A 17,905-nucleotide genomic window follows, 5' to 3' on the forward strand; every position below is an offset into this window, starting at 1 on the left:
GCACAAAGGTTTTAGACCCCTTTCGAACACACCAGCAGGGTTCAATCTGCAGAGGAGTTCCCGGCAGAGGGCGTGGTGAGGCCACGCTAGCGTTTCCAAAACCATCAGGCCTGAGAGTTTGTTTCCAGCCCTGGCCCCGGCAGCTCAGGTTACTGAAACACTCCGAGAATCTGAGGCGTGGGGTGAAACCCCTCAGCAATACTGCACCCTTTGTGCCGTTGCCTCAAGCCCTTGAGCAGGTGTAACAGCTGAGAGGAGGGCAGAGGAGGGCAACTGCTGCCTCACCACCATCATGGGACCATTGAAGACATTCATACAGAGATCCTTTCTGGGAACAACAGTGCAGTGCAGAGTCAAATATGGTTTTACTAAGAGGATACAGAGATTAGCCTTACATGGCACAAGAGCACTGTTTATGTAAAACCTATGACTTTCTGCTTTGATTACACATTCGACTCACACGCTGCTTTGACTCAGCTAAGCTTTTAAAAGCTGCTTACTAACTGGTGGATCATTGCACCACTGCCAGTGATGCTGTTCAACATTTTTGAGATCTTATTTGGGTTCTGTCTTATTGTACTTTTCAAATCAGGTTCTTTAATTATCAGTTATTAATTTACCTACGTCAGAACTGAAGAGGGTTTCCACAGGTATTTAAGTCTTCTTTTATGTTGCCGCGAAGATCATTTTAGTTATATTTGTCCAGGTCTCGAGGGTTTTGTCACTGTAATACAATGGAAGTGAATGAAAACAACATCAAAAAATGTACCACGATGCGTCGCTTCAGACACACATTTCCAAGCTTCTCTGGGATGTGTGATGTGTAGATCCCTTTTTATCCATTTGTAGATTTGTTTTTGACAATCTCAGCTGTTGTACCCACACCTTCTCATCCCAGGTCGTCAAATACTGACACCATTTCGTCACGCCCTCGGCCTCCCATATAATGTGCTCACAACAACATAACTGGGCTGTCCTCCATAAGGAGATCACGGGACAGGTGTAAACAGCATTTTTGGATTCAGTGTCCAAAACACCAAACAAGCAGTTCACCAAAGCCCTTCAGCACTTCCAATTACATTTTCAAATCACCAAAATTTAATTATCATAAATGCTGCAACAGAAAAATCTCCTGCAGGCCCATAAAGTATTTTCTTTGGAATCCACTATTATAAAAGACACTGCTGACAGGACATCTACACCAACATGCAAAATCTTTGTGTTACATGTTTTTTAATCACCAACATGCATTTCAGAATCATTTAGTATGAACATCCCAAGCATAATAATAATATGGAGACTGGACTGTGGTCAGTGTCCTGCTCGAGGCTGGATGGCTACAATATGGCATGCTTGCCCTTGCCCTGCCTGCAGCCCCTCCCATGTCACACTGGTATGCAAACAGCTGCCCAACCGTGACAGTGCACATGCAAGCCTCCGTGGACCTGCCAGCCTGGGGGACATTTAAACTTTAAAGGGCCAAACTGGACAGCTGGGTGTGTTCATGCAGCATGGGAGTGTATGTGTGCTGTAAAGGCATTTTCTAGCAAATCCACTCACGAGTCACACACGTTCAGGACTAAGGGGCCTGAGGACATCTACTTTCTAGTTGATACCACATTGTTTACACAGCTTATACTCTTCACTCCTTCATAAGATCATTTCAAAGACTGAGGAACTTCTGGAGCACAAAGGACAATTTCTCATCGATAAGCCTTCACCGTTTCTATTTGAGTTGTGTCTACTGGTCCTCCACCATGGGTGCGTTTATTGCCAAGATGCTGCTTCCTACAGTCAGCAGCCTCGTGTTCCTGCCTGCAGCTAGCGTAGCCGCGAAGAGGGGCTTCCACATGGAGGCCATGGTCTACTTCTTCACGATGTTCTTCACTGCGGTGAGAATGAGCTAATGGTTCTGTTTTGATGTCACAGATTGAAAATGTGCTGCTTGATTGTGATGTTTGAGTGTTAGTAACTGAACATGCAGGAAGCTGACAACATTGATGTTTCGAGTTTGGATCAGAAGATTATATCATTTTAAAAACTGCTTTCATTTTTATGTTTTTGCACTCGCTGCTTTTAATTTGATCAACATCAGCAAGTATCAAGAAAGTTGTAAAGAACAATCAGAAGTAAGGATGGGGCTCGACAGCATTTTAGTGAATCTGAATGCACTATAAGATCTGTTTATATATCCTTTATATCCTTTATTGAATCTACTTAAGCTTTGCTTTGACTTAATTTTAAGTCAAATAAATTCTAAATAAAATCCTATCTAAGAGCTACTAACTCAAACTTCTTATTTGCTGTCTCTTTAATTGACAGCATCTATAGTTTGTGCATTTTTTGCTTTTTATAATGTGTCCGTTTCAAATCCAAACAGACAACCCAATTCACACATTGTGTTCTGTACATACTTATTTTAATCAAATCAAAAATGACCTATTAGTGATTACACACTTTCTATAAGTGCAACCCGTTGTGCTATTGAAACTGGGACTGTGCGTAAAGGTCGTTAATAACCTCCCAGATACTCCTGCTGTCTGTTTGACTTGAACTTGTATGTCTTTCTGTAGATTTACCACGCATGTGATGGACCAGGCCTCTCCATCCTGTGTTTCATGAAATATGACATTCTGGAGTACTTCAGTGTTTACAGCACAGCTCTCTCCATGTGGGTCACACTTATAGGTAAGTACAGTCTGTTGTACTCTATATGCAGCAAAAGCTTTAGATTCGTCATCTCGAACGCACCGGAAAGACGAGGAAAAGTAGAAGAACAGTACATACTGAGCAATACCAATCAGGCAGCTGACTAGGCTCAGACCACACAGAAGCCACAAACAACGGTTACTTTTTTAATATCTTTATCTTCAGTCTCTCTGTAATACTCAGCCTGACTAAAGGTAGTGTTGCTTACGGGGACGGATAGAAAGATATTAACACGGCAACAGCGCTAATGTCAACACGCGTTATAGCATCGCTCCTGAAAAGGGGAGTGAATAAGCGTGTTCACCCAGGTGTTGTGTGGACGTCAGTCAAGCCGTGCCAGAGCGATAAATACCCGTGTTTGTGGGTTTTGTGGCATCATTCCACAACATATTTTTTTCCAAAGGTTTTGTTTATCAACCTTTTCTGAACAACTGGAACTTATTACTAGGGTGTTCTTGTGTAAACTCAAACTAGCGAGCGCTGGCTAAAAAAGAAAATTTCATAAAAGGAAATAATGACTTTTAGTTCATACCTGACAATTGTTTAAGAAATAAAAATCCAGCTCTGGCTGCAACAGTTGCTGATAGCATATGTTGTGTCTTTGAGTTCATCTCACATGTGCTCGGACATGCCTGCTCTAATATGATCACACACAGACACACACGTACACACACACAAATACATTTGTTCCTCTCCCATCTACCAATTTAAGCCCCTGAGGTTTTGCAGCGAGGCTTTTAAATCACGTGCTGTGAGGGGCCAAATGCTTCGACAGCTGACTTCACTGATTGGTCTGCTCTCTTTGTCGGGTGGTGTAAGCCTTCAGGATATTTGGCGATGGCGATGTGTGTCTTCCTCATGGAAGACACCAGAATGCAAACTCTGAAAAGGTCCTGGTGTCATTTTTAGCCCAACTGAAAACCTACAGACTCTCTGGCATTACGGTGGATTTATAGGATTTCTGAGTGCTTTTGGATCCCTGGATAAGAAAGAACTAATGTATTTTGGTCTACATTTAATAAAAATTAGCCTGCCTGTAAGATGTAGAGTCACATAAATGTATGTGTGTCCTTGTTCCAGCTCTGGGCGACTTTGATGAGCCCCAGCGCTCCAGTATAACCATGTTTGGAGTGCTGACGACCGCTGTGAGGATCTACCAGGATCGCTGGGGCTATGGGATCTACTCCGGACCCATTGGATCAGCTGTCTTCATCATCACTGTCAAATGGGTGAGTGGCCTTAGAATACGCAGGTTTCTCTCCATGGTCAGGTTAGAGTTGGTGTCTTTCATCTACTCCAACTCTTCCTTATAAACTTCCATCTCCTTCATAATATTCTTCTTTACCATCTTCTCCTTCATGATCTCCACCGTTGGACATTTTTACTTTTGTCTTCACCTCTTTTATCATCTTTTTGTTCTTCTGTTGTTTTCTGCACTCTCTCTCTTTATTGAATTCTGTACCTTATCTGTATCATTGTCATTTCAGCTGCAGAAGATGAAGGAGTTGAGGGCGGTGTATCCAGAGAAGAAAGTGTACACGCAGCAGGTCGGCCCAGGCTGCTGCTTCGGTGCTCTCGCTCTGATGCTGCGTTTCTACTTTGAGGTGACAATCATCAACATAAAACTAACCCAAACAAAGAGATATTAGAAAATTAATCATGCGTGGGCAGTGAGATTGTTACATTACTTATATTTACTTTGTTTAACTAGTTCATCAATTTCTACCATTTTTGGTATCTTTTACACAATTTTAATTTCTACTTAGAGAGTCTGAATTTGATCATGTGCAGCTTAAACAAAATATTTTACATCATTCATTAATATGCAATTATTAAAAAAGGAGGCCAGCTGTCTGATTACATGTCTTCATATGTGGAAATAAATGAACTTTATAGGGGCGCTATGTTGTTTTGGAGAAGAAATTCAGACTCAGAATTTTAATATTTACAATATTAATGAGATAATATTACAAACTCAGAAATATTTTTTTGTTTTCATAACTGAATAAACAAGCTGTTCTCAGAGAAAAATAAGGTCCCTAGAACACTGTTTTAAGCTAGAAAGTTGGCAGGGTCCGCCACATATAAACAAAGTAAACAGTATGAAATTGAGTTATCATTTAAAGTCAGAATGTTTATTCGGTCATAGAGTGACGAAAACGAAGAGAGTTTGTTTATTTAGTTTGTTTAGGCTTCCCCAAAACTACGTATTACACCTTTAATAAATGCTATCAGTCTGAATAGAATGTGCTATATTCTCTTCACTGCAGGAGTGGGACTACGCCTATGTTCACAGCTTCTACCATCTGTCTCTGGCTGTGTCCTTCGTCCTGCTACTGCCAAAGAAGAACCGCTACGCAGGGACGGGACGAAACGCTGCTAAGCTCAGCTGCTTCACTCTCTGCTGCTGCGTAAGTTACATTTACTATATCTGTACAAGAAAAAGGGAGCTGAAGCTGAAGGCAACTGGGGAGGTCATATGAGGGCAGGATAGACTCGGAGAAGTAGATCGCATGGACTAGAGAAAGTGAGGACTCAGGACTGGAAAGTAAAATAAAAATAATTTAGGGAGTAAACTGACTTTGTAATAAATCAGCATCATTCGCTGTGAAGTCAAGCGCCTTTATGTTGTCCTAATCCTGCTTCCTCACTGTTCCATCTCCAGTCAATGTCCCCTGCTACTTCTAAAGAGAAGAAAGACAAGTCAAAGAAGAAATCGTCTCGGACCGTGTGGACAATCCCCACTGAAAAGCTGTGGACACGAGGCTGCAGCACCCCCACTCTGCCTCTTTACAACCCCCCGCCCTCCACACCAATCAAAGGGCCCAGCATCAGCAAACTCAAAGAGATGAATGGCTGGAAGTGAACACAAAAACATTGACTGTCAGGTCTAACGTAGGAGGACTTCATCCTGACGAACAGGCAGAGATAGTGGTTGGCTATGAGCGGGAAACGGGAAAATCACCAAATAACTGTCAGCCAAATGCTGATAAACTTGTATGTGGCTGGTAAGTTAATCTACTTCAGCAGGAAACCAACCATCATGTGGACGTTCCTTTCTACTCCAAAAAAATCAGTTTTGGCTGGTAGAATATTTAAGGTCGGCAGCGACTTTAGGAATCCACCAGCTACTGTAGCCAGCAGGTAAAAAAGCAAAGGCACCCTGATGTGGTTCTAAACTTTAAGGACGGGAGCAAAAGGCGAATCAGGCCTCTGGTGCCCTCAAAGACCCAATAAGAACACAGCTGTCTGAAGCACTCGTGTAAAGTTGAGGACAGGCAGCACGCTACGAAAGAACACACACAGCACGAACAGGGAGACGGTGGCTGAGACAAGCCAGTAAAACTGACTGGAAAATTTATGAGAAGAACAAACAGGCAGATGTTTTATCTCTCCAAAATATATAAATTGTCTTTAGAAATGTTCCTCAGGGGAGACCCTTCGTCTGCTCGCCTCTGTCTGTCCGTCCCCCCTCCGCTTGCTCTTTCCCGTCTCTCTCAGGGAGAGGAACCACGCGGCTGAATTCATTTATAAGAATTACAAGACTGTAAAGCAAATTTTACCGTTTTTATACGTCCTCGAGGAGCCAAATGTGTCATGTGGAGCATCAGACATTCGAGCGAGGCGAAACGGCGGCCGAGACGTCAGCCTGTAGCCCGACGGAAGCATCTTGATGTGTTTCAGGATCAGCAGGTGGACTCCTCTGTCTGTTACCTCTGGTTCACTGACAGAGCAGCTTTGGCCATGATCACTGTCTCTTTTGTGCATTATTCAGACTGTGTCATTTTCTGGTGAAAACTTTAATTTATATTGTTATTTATTGCACTTTGAAAGATTATATATTCAGTACAGTTTGTATTTGTTTTTGATAATTTTGTAATGTTTTGAAAATAAAATGAAATGTTTTTGTGACCCTGTTTTTAACTGGTCAGTAGGGACGGGATGGAATGGTTTGGAGAGTCCCGACCCTCCAAACCATTACCATAATGCAGTGATATGTACTTTGCAGAAGCCGACCATTGACAAAAACCCTGACTGGCACATACTTCAAGGCCCACTCCAGTCTAGCAACACTAATCCAATTCTAAACCCACATATCCCCTTCCACTTTCACTTCAGGAAGACATGGAGTTGTGCGTCCACGCACGTCACCTGCCCCGAACACTACCCAAAGACTACAAACGTGTTCTGCATATCTTAGACAAAACAATCTCCAGCCAAAACGTGAATGAACCTCCCCTCCACCAGGGAATGTTTTGAGTCAGGGCCAAGCCGCCAGCTCATGTGCCCAGAGAAAGGTGTTTTTGTCTGGCCTCAGAAACCTGGCTGGCTGGGCCACCAGCACCACCCGGCTGGCTGCGCCTCCCAGCCCTGACAGGACGGTAACTTGAGCTTTTTATTGCACAAGTGTGAAACACTTTTCAGCTCCTTTACGACCACTGTCTGTCCCGCAGCACTCTGCTAAGGGGCTGAAGCCCACACACATTTAGGACTGTATTACTATATTTGTGGAGACTTCTACTGTCTGTGACTCCTGATCTAAGAGTAAACTTACTGAAATCTAATACCAAAACTAATGACGCTGACTTCAAAGCCCTAACCTTAAAAGAGCCGTTGTGAGGCCTAGCAAAATGCCCTCAGAAGTTTCACGATCAACTGACCCTAAGGATGACGTGGTCCTCAAAAGAGCAGAAAAATAGAATCACACACACAAACCATCCGAGGGTCTGAACCTGGGCCCGTTCGCTGTAGGTCGCAGTGCTCAGCCGACGACGACAGTGTCGACATAATAAGCCCTGATTACCTCAGTGGTAGTCTGCACCTGCATCCCAGGGCGGCGTGGAATTTCAGTAGGTATCAAAATATAATGAAGAAAAACATCTGAACAAATAAAAAAATATGACTTGTACACCACAAAAGAGCGCTGTCTCCCAATATTCCACATGTGGCGGCCTCTTCAGAGCGGCAAAGAGAAAATGTGCTGAATCCATTTTCATTAGAGTTAATTAAGCACCAACGTGCACAATGTGAAGTGACTGTGACAGACTCTGGTATGTTTGGTATGTTTGTGCTTTTAGCTATGTGCTGTGGGTACTTTCTATGGCGAGACGTCCTTTCTCTATGTATCAGCTGTTGCCACAGCTGGTGTTAATGCCGTGAATTCAGCTGACTCTCAGAGAACACCACAGAGCTGCAGCCACAACACATCTTCACTACCGACACTGATTACCTGTGATATACTTGAACCACCAATCAGATTCACTAATTAACACTAACTAACAGGGTCACTGGAGAGGAATCATAAAGGTATAACCCATTTTGTAATTTAAAAGAAGGAAGAAATCTTGTCATTTTCTTACTTTTTCTGTCTTGTTACATGTAAATGTAGATTTTATATCTGGTTAAATGTAATATTATCAGGGTAGCATCCTTAACCAGTGTCACCATCTCTGCTATCTTTGTTTGAGTGTGTGAGTAGGGAACAATAGTTTCACTTAAGGTCCACTTATTAGCTTTTTCCTGAGCTATCAACCACATCTCTGTATTCACATGCTCCAGAAATAGCTAGTAAATAGTAGTAGTAGTTAAGATTAGTGCTTTTGGATAGTTTAAACCAACCAAACTATCTAAGCAGACATGAAAAGACAACACATGGCTCACTTTCCCATAATTCACAGCCTACTCATGGCTAATTTATCATAGGGACATGGGCGTCGCTGCCATTCTATGAGTTTTTCAAATTATTAGTGTCGTCCAACTTTTACCGTATTGAAAATGCGTCCATGACGTTTATTGAGAGAATGCCCAAATTAATGAAACTCCATACCCTGTTTTCACTGCTGCCTTGCAAGATTGGCACACGGACTGACACAGAGCACATGCACACAGACACACACGAATGCACCGCAAACGTTAACTAATCATTGAAGTGCTAATGCCAAGCAGCCGAGTTAAGGTGTCACTGTCACCGCAAAAAGCCTTCAACAAAGAGAGAATACGAGGTAGGGAGAAGGTAAATATGACAGGAAAGAGGAAAGGAAGACGGCAAATGAGACTAAAACAGAGAAAGAGAAAGAAAGGGATGGAATGAAGACGTGAAGAAGGAACAGGTGAACTAAGCAAAAAGGGATGAAGGATTTAAAGGCAGTGAGGAGCTTTAGCAGCTCGCTTTTATTTTTCATCTTTTAACTGTTACTGCAGTGTTACCATAACATTAGATGATACAACTGGGTACTTTATAATGGTGTGAGGTCATGGCATTTATAACACAGAAAAAGTCATTGTTGGTGATAATTTATCACATTATGTTAGATATTTCAATTGATTTTTTTTACTTTTAGGTTTTTACTCACTATAGCCAAATAAAGTATCAAACCACCAGCACCCAAACATTTGCTCATCTGACAGGACATAATATTTTATGGCATTGTAATAAAATATTTGTTCAACAACAACAAAAAACTTAAATTTTCCTTCCTATAAGGGTTGTTAATAATTATAATGTTACAAGATATACTGTGAAAGTTTTTGAGATGGTTATTGTTGAACTGCAACAGCACTAATGTCATAAAAAAAAAAAAATGTATTACCATGGCATTTCTCAATAGAGCATCCTGAGAAATGCCATCACGCTAAAATTGGGCCTTTGCTGCCACCTGTTGGACTACAGTGAATAACATCCAAATTAAAGGATAATACCACGCACTTTAAAAAAAAGGTAAAAATAAAAAAGTGTTGTCACTGTTGATTTGGACTCTGCATCCTTACTGTTCTTTCTTGTGTATAAAGGAATTTAGGACATTTAAACAGGTCTAACATTATAGTGTTAGACCATTATAGTTGGTTTACATGTAAGAGTTTGTTTCCTGTGCTGAATGATTTTCCTCTACTGTGATTCACAATGTGTAAAGCAAATGTTTAAGCATAATAAATGCCCACTAAGATTATTTTGACGGTCCAGTGTGTAGCTACCAGGTGAACACCCCTCGTCTCACCCTCCCCTAGGGTTGCAGCCAAAACATAACAAACGCAAAAGGTCCTAACTAGAGCCAGTGTTTAGTTTGTCTATTTTGGGCTACTGGATGGCGGTGCAAAATGCCGGACTCCATGGAAGAGGACTTGCTTCCTCTGTAGATAAAAAATGGCTCATTCTGAGGTCATGGACACACAACAACTCTTTGTTTCAGACGATTGATGAAATGTATTCAGGATTTTTATCTTCAATTTTTGCCAATAGATCACTGGGTAATGCATATAAAAAACAAAACGCAGATGAAGCAAAAAACATTTATTCAAGATTTTTTTACCCCCTCAGCATAATTACTCCATCACAACTGAGAAACACGTCCCAGGAGACCCCAAATCTCTTGTTGTAGTAGGACCTCCTCTCAAATGAGGGCAAACTATTCCAGTTCTGTGTGAATGGTGGTGGTTGGTGGTGTGTGGTGGGGGGTGAGGTGTGGCCCAGTGTGGTGCACAGTTTGACGGTCATGGAGGAACAAGAGAAAATGTTTCCAAAACCTGCCACAGTCAAGATAGAGGAACAGGTGTAATTCAGCATAACGACAACACCGCTTCACATTTCAAACATCCTCCACATCCACTTTGTAGCTGTTGCTATGGAAAATGACAGAAGCATCTCATCTTTCTGTTTCTGTTATTAATTTGTTTTCAGCATTTTCTTGCATTACCAGCCAATGGGGGACCACTAAAGCTATTTGTCATTTTAAAGATAGTCTTCTTCTTCTTCTTATGATTGTGTATTGGTCGTATTCATGACATCTGTTTGGATGTAATGTGTCAAAATTAACAAGAGTGGAAATTACCTCATGTTGCAAATTCAAGTTTTGAATATTACAATCTGCTTTTTAAGGGTGCGCTATGTAGTTTCTGGGATGGCATTTTAATCAAAAGAGAAAGATCTTCATTGACTGATTTTTTATGCCTAAACAAACTAAATAAACAATTGTTCTTTGTTTATATCTGGCGGACCCTGCCACCTTTCTAGCTTAAAAAAGTGTTCTGGGGACCTTATTCTGGAGAACAGCTTTATTATTATATTACATAAATAATATATTATATTATACTATTACTACTATTATTACTCCTGCTTGGCTCGATTGCTTTGTATGATTTCACATAGATTTTAAAAGAGTTGTCCATGATCTCTGTGTATGAATATTTTATTTCTAGTATTATTTCTACCTTGATCGGCTGTTGAGGATATTTTGTTTTACATTTAAACACACTTTCCAGTCAGTACCTGCAGAAGACTTCTTACAGTTATCTGCATCTCCTGTTGGTTTGCACACAACTTCAGCTCCGTTCCTGTTTCAGATGGCTCTTCTGATTGGCTCGCTGTGCTCTCATTGGTCAGAGTCATCTTCTGGAGCTTCTCACTCAGCCTAAATACAAATTACAAAACAAGATTCACTCTGCTGGTTGCATGCAGTCCTTATGTGGAAAGTTGTATCTTAATACACTGTCAACGAGTCAAGTGTCATTTCAGTCGATGAAAAACATAGAAAAAATTCTGTCTAATATACAGTTGTATACAATATACAAGTCAGTGAGTATTATTTATGTGGTTTCACATGTTTAAGTTTGTTGTTTTGCTGCTGATTCAGTGCAGGGAGGTTGAAGACTAACAATTACCGTCTAGCTGCTTGGTTGGCACCAGCAGCTAACTGGCTGCACCTTTAATATCGCACATACGGAAGACACATCATTATTTTTTAACTCACATGTGAAGCTGCAGTGAGTCTGTTCTAATGTCTGCCAGGCGTTCCACAGTAGTGTAAAGCAGTGTGATGCTGACCTTTGTTGATTAGAGCGGAGGCTGTAGGCATGGATGGTGTCCATCAGCTGAACTCTGACTGCCTGTCCTTCTGGACTGGACAAAACATTAGACATGCTTTGGCCAGGGAACAGATTCATGAGCATAGGAGCCAGCTACAATAAAAAAAACACACAAAGACACAATTTACTAACTTTACTTTTTATCCACAGAAACTTTGAAAATATTAATAGCAACTTCATTGACTTCTAAGAGGATCATGCAAAATGTCTAGACATTGTCTATGAGAAAAATAACTACTCATACTGTAATACCGTGATAACTGACACAGCAGTGTCGTTATGTTGTTGTGTTGTATTTACTGACAGACTTAAAATAACATGGAAATGATCCACTTATGTTGTTCTGATTGGCTGAAAACATTGCACAATGACCAAAATCCTTTAAAAAAATGTCTCTGCTCTGACCTCCTCATTGGATGGATCCAGGATCAGCATGCAGATGAAGTCCTGTCTGGCACTCTTCAAGTTCAGGTGCTTTCGGTAGGCCTTTGATCTGCTCTCATAGTACTGACTGGCTGTGGGGTTGTACTTGATAGCCAAAGAAAACCTGTCAGCTGCCTCCTGGAATTTCCTGCAGATGCAGACACGGAAACGTACTCACAAATTTGACAGCGTCTGAACAAGATGGCCGTTCTCTCTAGGTGTTAATGTGTTTGTGTGGCTGTTAATTTGTGTGGTTCTGACCCATCCTGGAAGCAGAAAGAGCCCAGCGTGTTGTGGAGGACAGCGAGGCGGAGCCGTATAGCAGGATCATGAGGCTGCATCATCTCCTCAGCCTGCTGGTAGTCAGCCAGAGCAAAACACCACTCACCCTGCTTGAAGAAACAGTCTAACACACACACACACACACACACACACACACACACACACACACACACACACACACACACACAATGCATGCTCATAAACAAATAAAAAGATCCTTTCAACTAATGTAATTCAGCATTAAGTTCACAGTTTGCTGATTTCTTAAAACAGGTGTGCAAGCTTGTGCAATGTTTTTGGCCTGTAAAACTTAAGAAGACAATGAAAAATCCCCATCATATTCTTCCAGAGCCCGAGGTATTAACTTAAAATGTTTTGTCAAACCAACAGTCCACAACCAAAAGATATTCAGTGTACAATCATTTCAAACAGTGAAAATCAGCAAATTATCACATATAACTACTTATTCTGCACCAGTGCGTTTAGAAATAAGAAAATCAGCACTGCTGAAGGTTCGTTCAGAAAGCAACTTAAAATTTTAATCCAAAACAAATTAGTGTATACACAACAAATATATTCAGCTGTATACTGGGGAGTGGTGACACCATTTAAACTAGTCATTAATTGTGTCTGGAGAAGTTTCATACTGCACTACTGAGAAATGCTGATCAGGTTTGTCTGGTTGCACCTGTCTGACAGTTTGAGGGCTGCCTAGCTCAATGTGTAATTCTTTTCTGGTTGGTCAACATCAAATTCACTGTGTTCAACAACAACAAGGAAACATCACACTAGATGCTCTGTCTTTTCCATGTGCAGTTTGGTACAGAGTTCAGCTTTTAAAAATGGACAGTTAGTAAGTATTTTCTGCTCCAAAGCAGCAGACAACAATTAGATTCACAGAATTTTTGACCCATGGGGATGACTTTATTTCCAGCTTTCAACCTCACATTCTGGCCTGAAAGAAAATATTCTCCACTGAAGTTTCAATATACACAAAATGATTTTGTTTGTGTGCACAGTAAACAAAGAGATGCACACACACACACACACACACACACACACACACACACACACACACACACACACACACACACACACACACATTCCAACACTCTCATCCACAGTCCAGGCATCTATGGTCTCACCTCCCCGGTTCAGGTACAGACCCGCCTGGCCCTTCTCCTCATCGATGGCCTTGTTAAGAAGCAGAGTGGCCTCAGCGTAGAGGCCTTTGCTGAAGCACTGAACAGCGAAATCATTGTAGGTGAGAACCAGCTGGAATTGCACCTCGTCTTGCACAGAGTCACTCTCATCCTTCTTGTCACTGGCCTTCGCCTGACCACCAACCTCCTTCTCCTCCTCTTCCCTCAGCTCCACAGCTTGGACAAGATCCTCGATGGCTGCAGTGAAGTCCTTCAGGCGTCGGTACAGAATCCCTCTGGACGACAGAGAATTGGTGTGAAAAAAAAACAAATTGATTCTGATTGAAATGAAGTAAATATGAGCAAATAAAACAGAATCAAATTTAGCTCAACGGGATTGAGCTGAAAAGAATTTGAAAGAATTGATTAAACTGAACTGTTCTGACTTAAACCAAAGTACAGTAGAAGTTTCTCTGTTTCATATTGTTACAAAGTCAATAACTTTGGCTACTGGTCAGACTAAATAGCCTTAAACTAATTTATTCACTCATGTACCCTGGTTTCCTTCCACAGTAAAAAAAAAAACATGCAACCTATCACTAAAAAACTCAAACTTTATGTAAACTTGTACATTTCGTTGACTTACTTTACAGCACCTTTTTAACTGAGAGATGTGTTCAACAGGTTTCACTACTCTATTACTTACTTACTTGCAGCTCACCTGAGTGTGTCATATTGGTCAGACTCACCTGAACAGATAGAGACGGGCATTCTGTGGGCTGTTATCCAGAGCAATATTGATCATGCAGAGGGCTTCGGGCAGCTGGCCAATGAAACTTAAGTCTACTGCCTTTTGTCTGGCCCGCTCACTGGCTTCCTGTAGCTGCAGACACAGGGCTCCAGCCTGCGGACATGTTGGGTTCAACGCCAACGCTGACTTCACGTCTCGATAACATTGTGATGTCTGGACGGAAGAGAAAGCCATCGATTGTAGGTTTACAGTAGGTGCAGTATATTTAAGACAATATTTGCAACTTCATACAGTACCAGTGTTCTTTAATCCATGTCTAATGCTTATACAGTATACACCAGTTATTCATTTCATCATGTCATCAGACTATATTGCAAGATGCTTATTCCCTGCACTAGATTCCTTGATGAAGCTTGTGATTTAAATGTTTCCTTCTGTTTATACACTTTGTGAGACCTTAGTTATTTTGCTTCAACTGTGTAACATGATAAACATCTTCTTGCTCTGCATTAAGTGTTAAGTGTTGTTAAGAGGTCTCTGGAGTTGTAACCTGGTAAAGGAGTTTGTGCAGTCTGGCTCTCATGACGTAAAGGTCGGCAGTGGGACCATCTGACACCATCCAGTCATTCACCATCTTGAGACAGTCGGAGCGACGGCCTGCAGCTGTCAGACAGGCCATACTGGGACACAAGGTGCAAACTTCAATAATAAACAATGTGTGTGAATTAGAAACAAAACTATAATGAGAACCATTTTAGTATGCAGGTTCCTGACCGTTTGACCTCATAGGCCCTGCAGCCGGGCTTCACCTCAACAGCTTTGCTGAAGGCCTCCAGCGCCTCCATTAAAAGGCCTCGGTCAAACAAACACTGGCCCTGAGAGCAACAGGAAAGACAAATATCAGCGTTCAATTGTTTTATGTCCATGCATTAATCTGAGATTTTTATGAAAGTGTCTTATAATCAGTGACACAGCAGATAAACCGGAATCACACAGTGAATTATATATTAAACATTTATGACAGAGAAACACCAGATAACATCAACAGTAACAGTAACATTAAACCCCAGTCAGACACTCTTACCTGGAGATAGTAGATGAAGGCCAAACGGGTGCTGAAGGCTCTGGGCTCCAAGAGACATGCCTGTTTATAACAAGCTGCTGCTGACTGGAAGTCACAGAGCTGCAGGTAGGCCTCCCCCTGGCTCACATGCAGCTGAGTCTAAAACACACAACAGCAGTCGTTATCGGTTATCACACTGAGAAGAAGAGGGATGAATTAATACAAACAGTGTGTCCAAAACTTACTGAAACATCTCACACCAGCAGACAGTGGCAATAATACTAAGAAAGTAAACACACAGGTGAAATTAAATCACCAGGTGGGTAAAAAGTATGTGTCAAAGGTCAGTTGAGTTTTGCATATAAAGATTTTTGGGGTAGTTTGTTCAGTTTGATCATTAAAATCAGAGATATTGCTACATGATTGATACATGATACATGATAATCTGTTTAACATAGAAGTTAATCAAAATATCAAAATAAAAAATAGCACAAGTTTTAAAAATGGTAACTTTGCGTCCTTGTTAGTAAAGCACCTGTTCTGGCTGCAGTGTGATGGCTTTGGAGAAGCATAACACAGCCTTCTCATACTGGGACTTTCCCATCGCCTCTGTTCCATTTTTGTAACTGCAAAGAAAGACATCAGAAGCATTATTGAACCCGGAAAAGGCACACGCTGGATTTCACATTCCAACTGCGAACATAAGTTCAGCAAAGATCACTTCTATTTGGTTTTCCAATATTTGTAACATAGAGATGAGCTTCGCTTCTCTTGAAGAAAACACTTGAATATCATTTCAGTAGTGTAAAATACTACAGAATATATTCACAGCACATGGCTGTAGGTGAGGCTTAAGTACAACTCTTTTTGCCACCTCAGTCAAAGCTGCTGTGATGTAGTTGGTGAAAAAAGAGAAATAGTGAAAAATTGTAAATGTAAAATGTCTGAGAGGACATTATTTTCCTTGGTTCAGGGGCAGGACTTCTGGTGGGCGGGACATTTGATTGACACCTGACAAAATGTATTTGATGACAGGTGGTTTCTTTATTCTCTCTTTCACTCCTGCAAATGTGTCATTCATGATTCTCACTGCTCTGCAGCCTTGCTCTGAATGATGAGGCTCCACTGTAGCTCTGGTCTTCGGGGACGTTCCTCCTCTGGTTCCAGGACGATTTTACCAAAAAGCTGCTTGAATGGGGTTTTTCTCCTCGCCTCATCCAGCTTCTCCTCTGACACAGCAGTGGGAAATAAACTGTTCTCTCCTGCTTGCTGGTGGACAATTAAGTGACAGAGATCTGACGTTAAATATACAAAATAATTCAGTTTTCCTGAGGTGTTGTAAACTCAAACACCACTGAGTTTGTTTGATGGGCTACTATTAAGTTAGTACGATTACAAGTTTAATACATTTCAAGACTTTATGTAAAAAAAAGAAAACATAAAATAAAATCAAACTCGTAAAAATTAGCCTTATGTCTACTCTTTTACGAGAGACTCTATATAATTATTTATAGACTATTTCCTGTACTTTTGACCTTTTTGGTGCTTGTGTTATGTGAGTTAATGTTACAAGCTAACACTAGCTTAGTCCAGATGCTATGCGAAAACAACTTTCACTTTTTCATAAAAGCATGAAACTTCAGAGATGGAGCCATAGCAAAAATGCCACGTGGCAGCCATGGCGGCCATTTTACTTTCCACCATTACTTAATTATGTATTTTGCTCAAATCAAACATGAAAACACAGAAAAAGTGATGTCTGCCCCCATGTTTTGATGGCCAGGGATTACAATGATACTATATACTACATCATAAATTGTTCAGATTAACAGTTAGTGGTAAATTCAAGTACTGAAACTAGATAGTTCAAATTATATGTCAAAAAATCTTTCACATTTTCATAGGAGCTTGAAACTTGGTACGACTGCATAGTTTGGGGTCCTGAACATTTTAAGATATGGAGCCATTGCAAAAATGTCATGGGCCCCAAACTGTACAAGTGTACCAAGTTTCACGCTTTTATGAGAAAGTGGACGAATCACCTGAAATTCGTGGTTTATCACCTGGAGTTGGCTAACTTTTGTATCAAAAGCTGCTCTAGGTGGGTGAATACCTTTATGACGAAGGTTATTTCATAATGTTGACTTGGCTGGCATTATTATACTGAAAATATAAACAATTCAGCTGGTTAGGTATCTTCATACTATAAGCTTTAACCAAAACTCCTTTTAAATATAAGATAGCTATCCTTTTAACTTATAGATGCAATAAGAACTGTAGCTAGCTACCGTTAATTGGCTAACGTTTTGCCGCCAGGTACTAGCCTTAGCTAACTAGCTAGTTGTAACTTCTCGCTAGCTACTTTTGCTATTGCTTTTTTAACAAACATTTCTTTACCGACTGGTCATTTCTCTCCTCAGAAGTGTCCATTGAGTCCTTCAAATAGCTGATATAAGTTTTACATCAGCTCAGTCACTTTGGCTCTGTGTATTTTTTCCACTTTGACTGACTGGTAAGTTAAAAATCAGGAAGTCGCCATGGAAACCAACTTCAACACTCCGCGCTTTTATTTTCTAAACGAAGAGTTTCTACTTTGAGCGAGAGGTTTCCCGTCGTACCACTTCCGGCTTCCGTGTCCACCAATATTAATATTAAAAGATTACCTCCGTGATACTG

The 17,905-nt window shown here is 41.0% G+C and overlaps 2 protein-coding genes across 4 annotated transcripts in view; one reads left to right on the forward strand and one right to left on the reverse strand.

Moving 5' to 3' along the window:
* The window catches only part of ttc16 (tetratricopeptide repeat domain 16), a 52,695-nt gene extending 34,912 nt beyond the window's left edge, over positions 1–17,783 (reverse strand). The window contains exons 1-13 of one of the 3 annotated variants that reach the window (XM_084360415.1): positions 17,627–17,783; positions 16,320–16,498; positions 15,765–15,855; positions 15,251–15,388; positions 14,941–15,041; positions 14,717–14,846; positions 14,165–14,379; positions 13,621–13,711; positions 13,419–13,515; positions 12,253–12,397; positions 11,974–12,139; positions 11,528–11,661; positions 10,973–11,114 (exon numbers count right to left, since the gene is read on the reverse strand). In XM_084360415.1, coding sequence (XP_084216541.1) covers positions 10,973–11,114; positions 11,528–11,661; positions 11,974–12,139; positions 12,253–12,397; positions 13,419–13,515; positions 13,621–13,711; positions 14,165–14,379; positions 14,717–14,846; positions 14,941–15,041; positions 15,251–15,388; positions 15,765–15,855; positions 16,320–16,498; positions 17,627–17,659 — 1,662 coding nt within the window. In that variant the 5' untranslated portion in view covers positions 17,660–17,783. Of the gene's footprint in view, positions 1–10,972; positions 11,115–11,527; positions 11,662–11,973; positions 12,140–12,252; positions 12,398–13,418; positions 13,712–14,164; positions 14,380–14,716; positions 14,847–14,940; positions 15,042–15,250; positions 15,389–15,764; positions 15,856–16,319; positions 16,499–17,626 lie in introns of all 3 variants that reach the window. The other 2 variants (XM_084360414.1, XM_084360413.1) reach the window with 2 other exon arrangements.
* On the forward strand, positions 1,318–6,621 carry mymk (myomaker, myoblast fusion factor). Its single transcript, XM_084360833.1, has 6 exons — positions 1,318–1,892; positions 2,574–2,688; positions 3,790–3,938; positions 4,197–4,313; positions 4,980–5,120; positions 5,375–6,621. Exons 1-6 carry the CDS (start codon positions 1,758–1,760, stop codon positions 5,573–5,575), a joined length of 858 nt encoding a protein of 285 aa, XP_084216959.1. The 5' UTR covers positions 1,318–1,757; the 3' UTR covers positions 5,576–6,621.
* Positions 17,784–17,905: the final 122 nt, after the last annotated feature.

The sequence above is a fragment of the Pagrus pagrus genome (genome assembly GCF_965226575.1).
Source record: "Pagrus pagrus genome assembly, chromosome: 8".
Lineage (NCBI taxonomy): Eukaryota > Metazoa > Chordata > Actinopteri > Spariformes > Sparidae > Pagrus > Pagrus pagrus.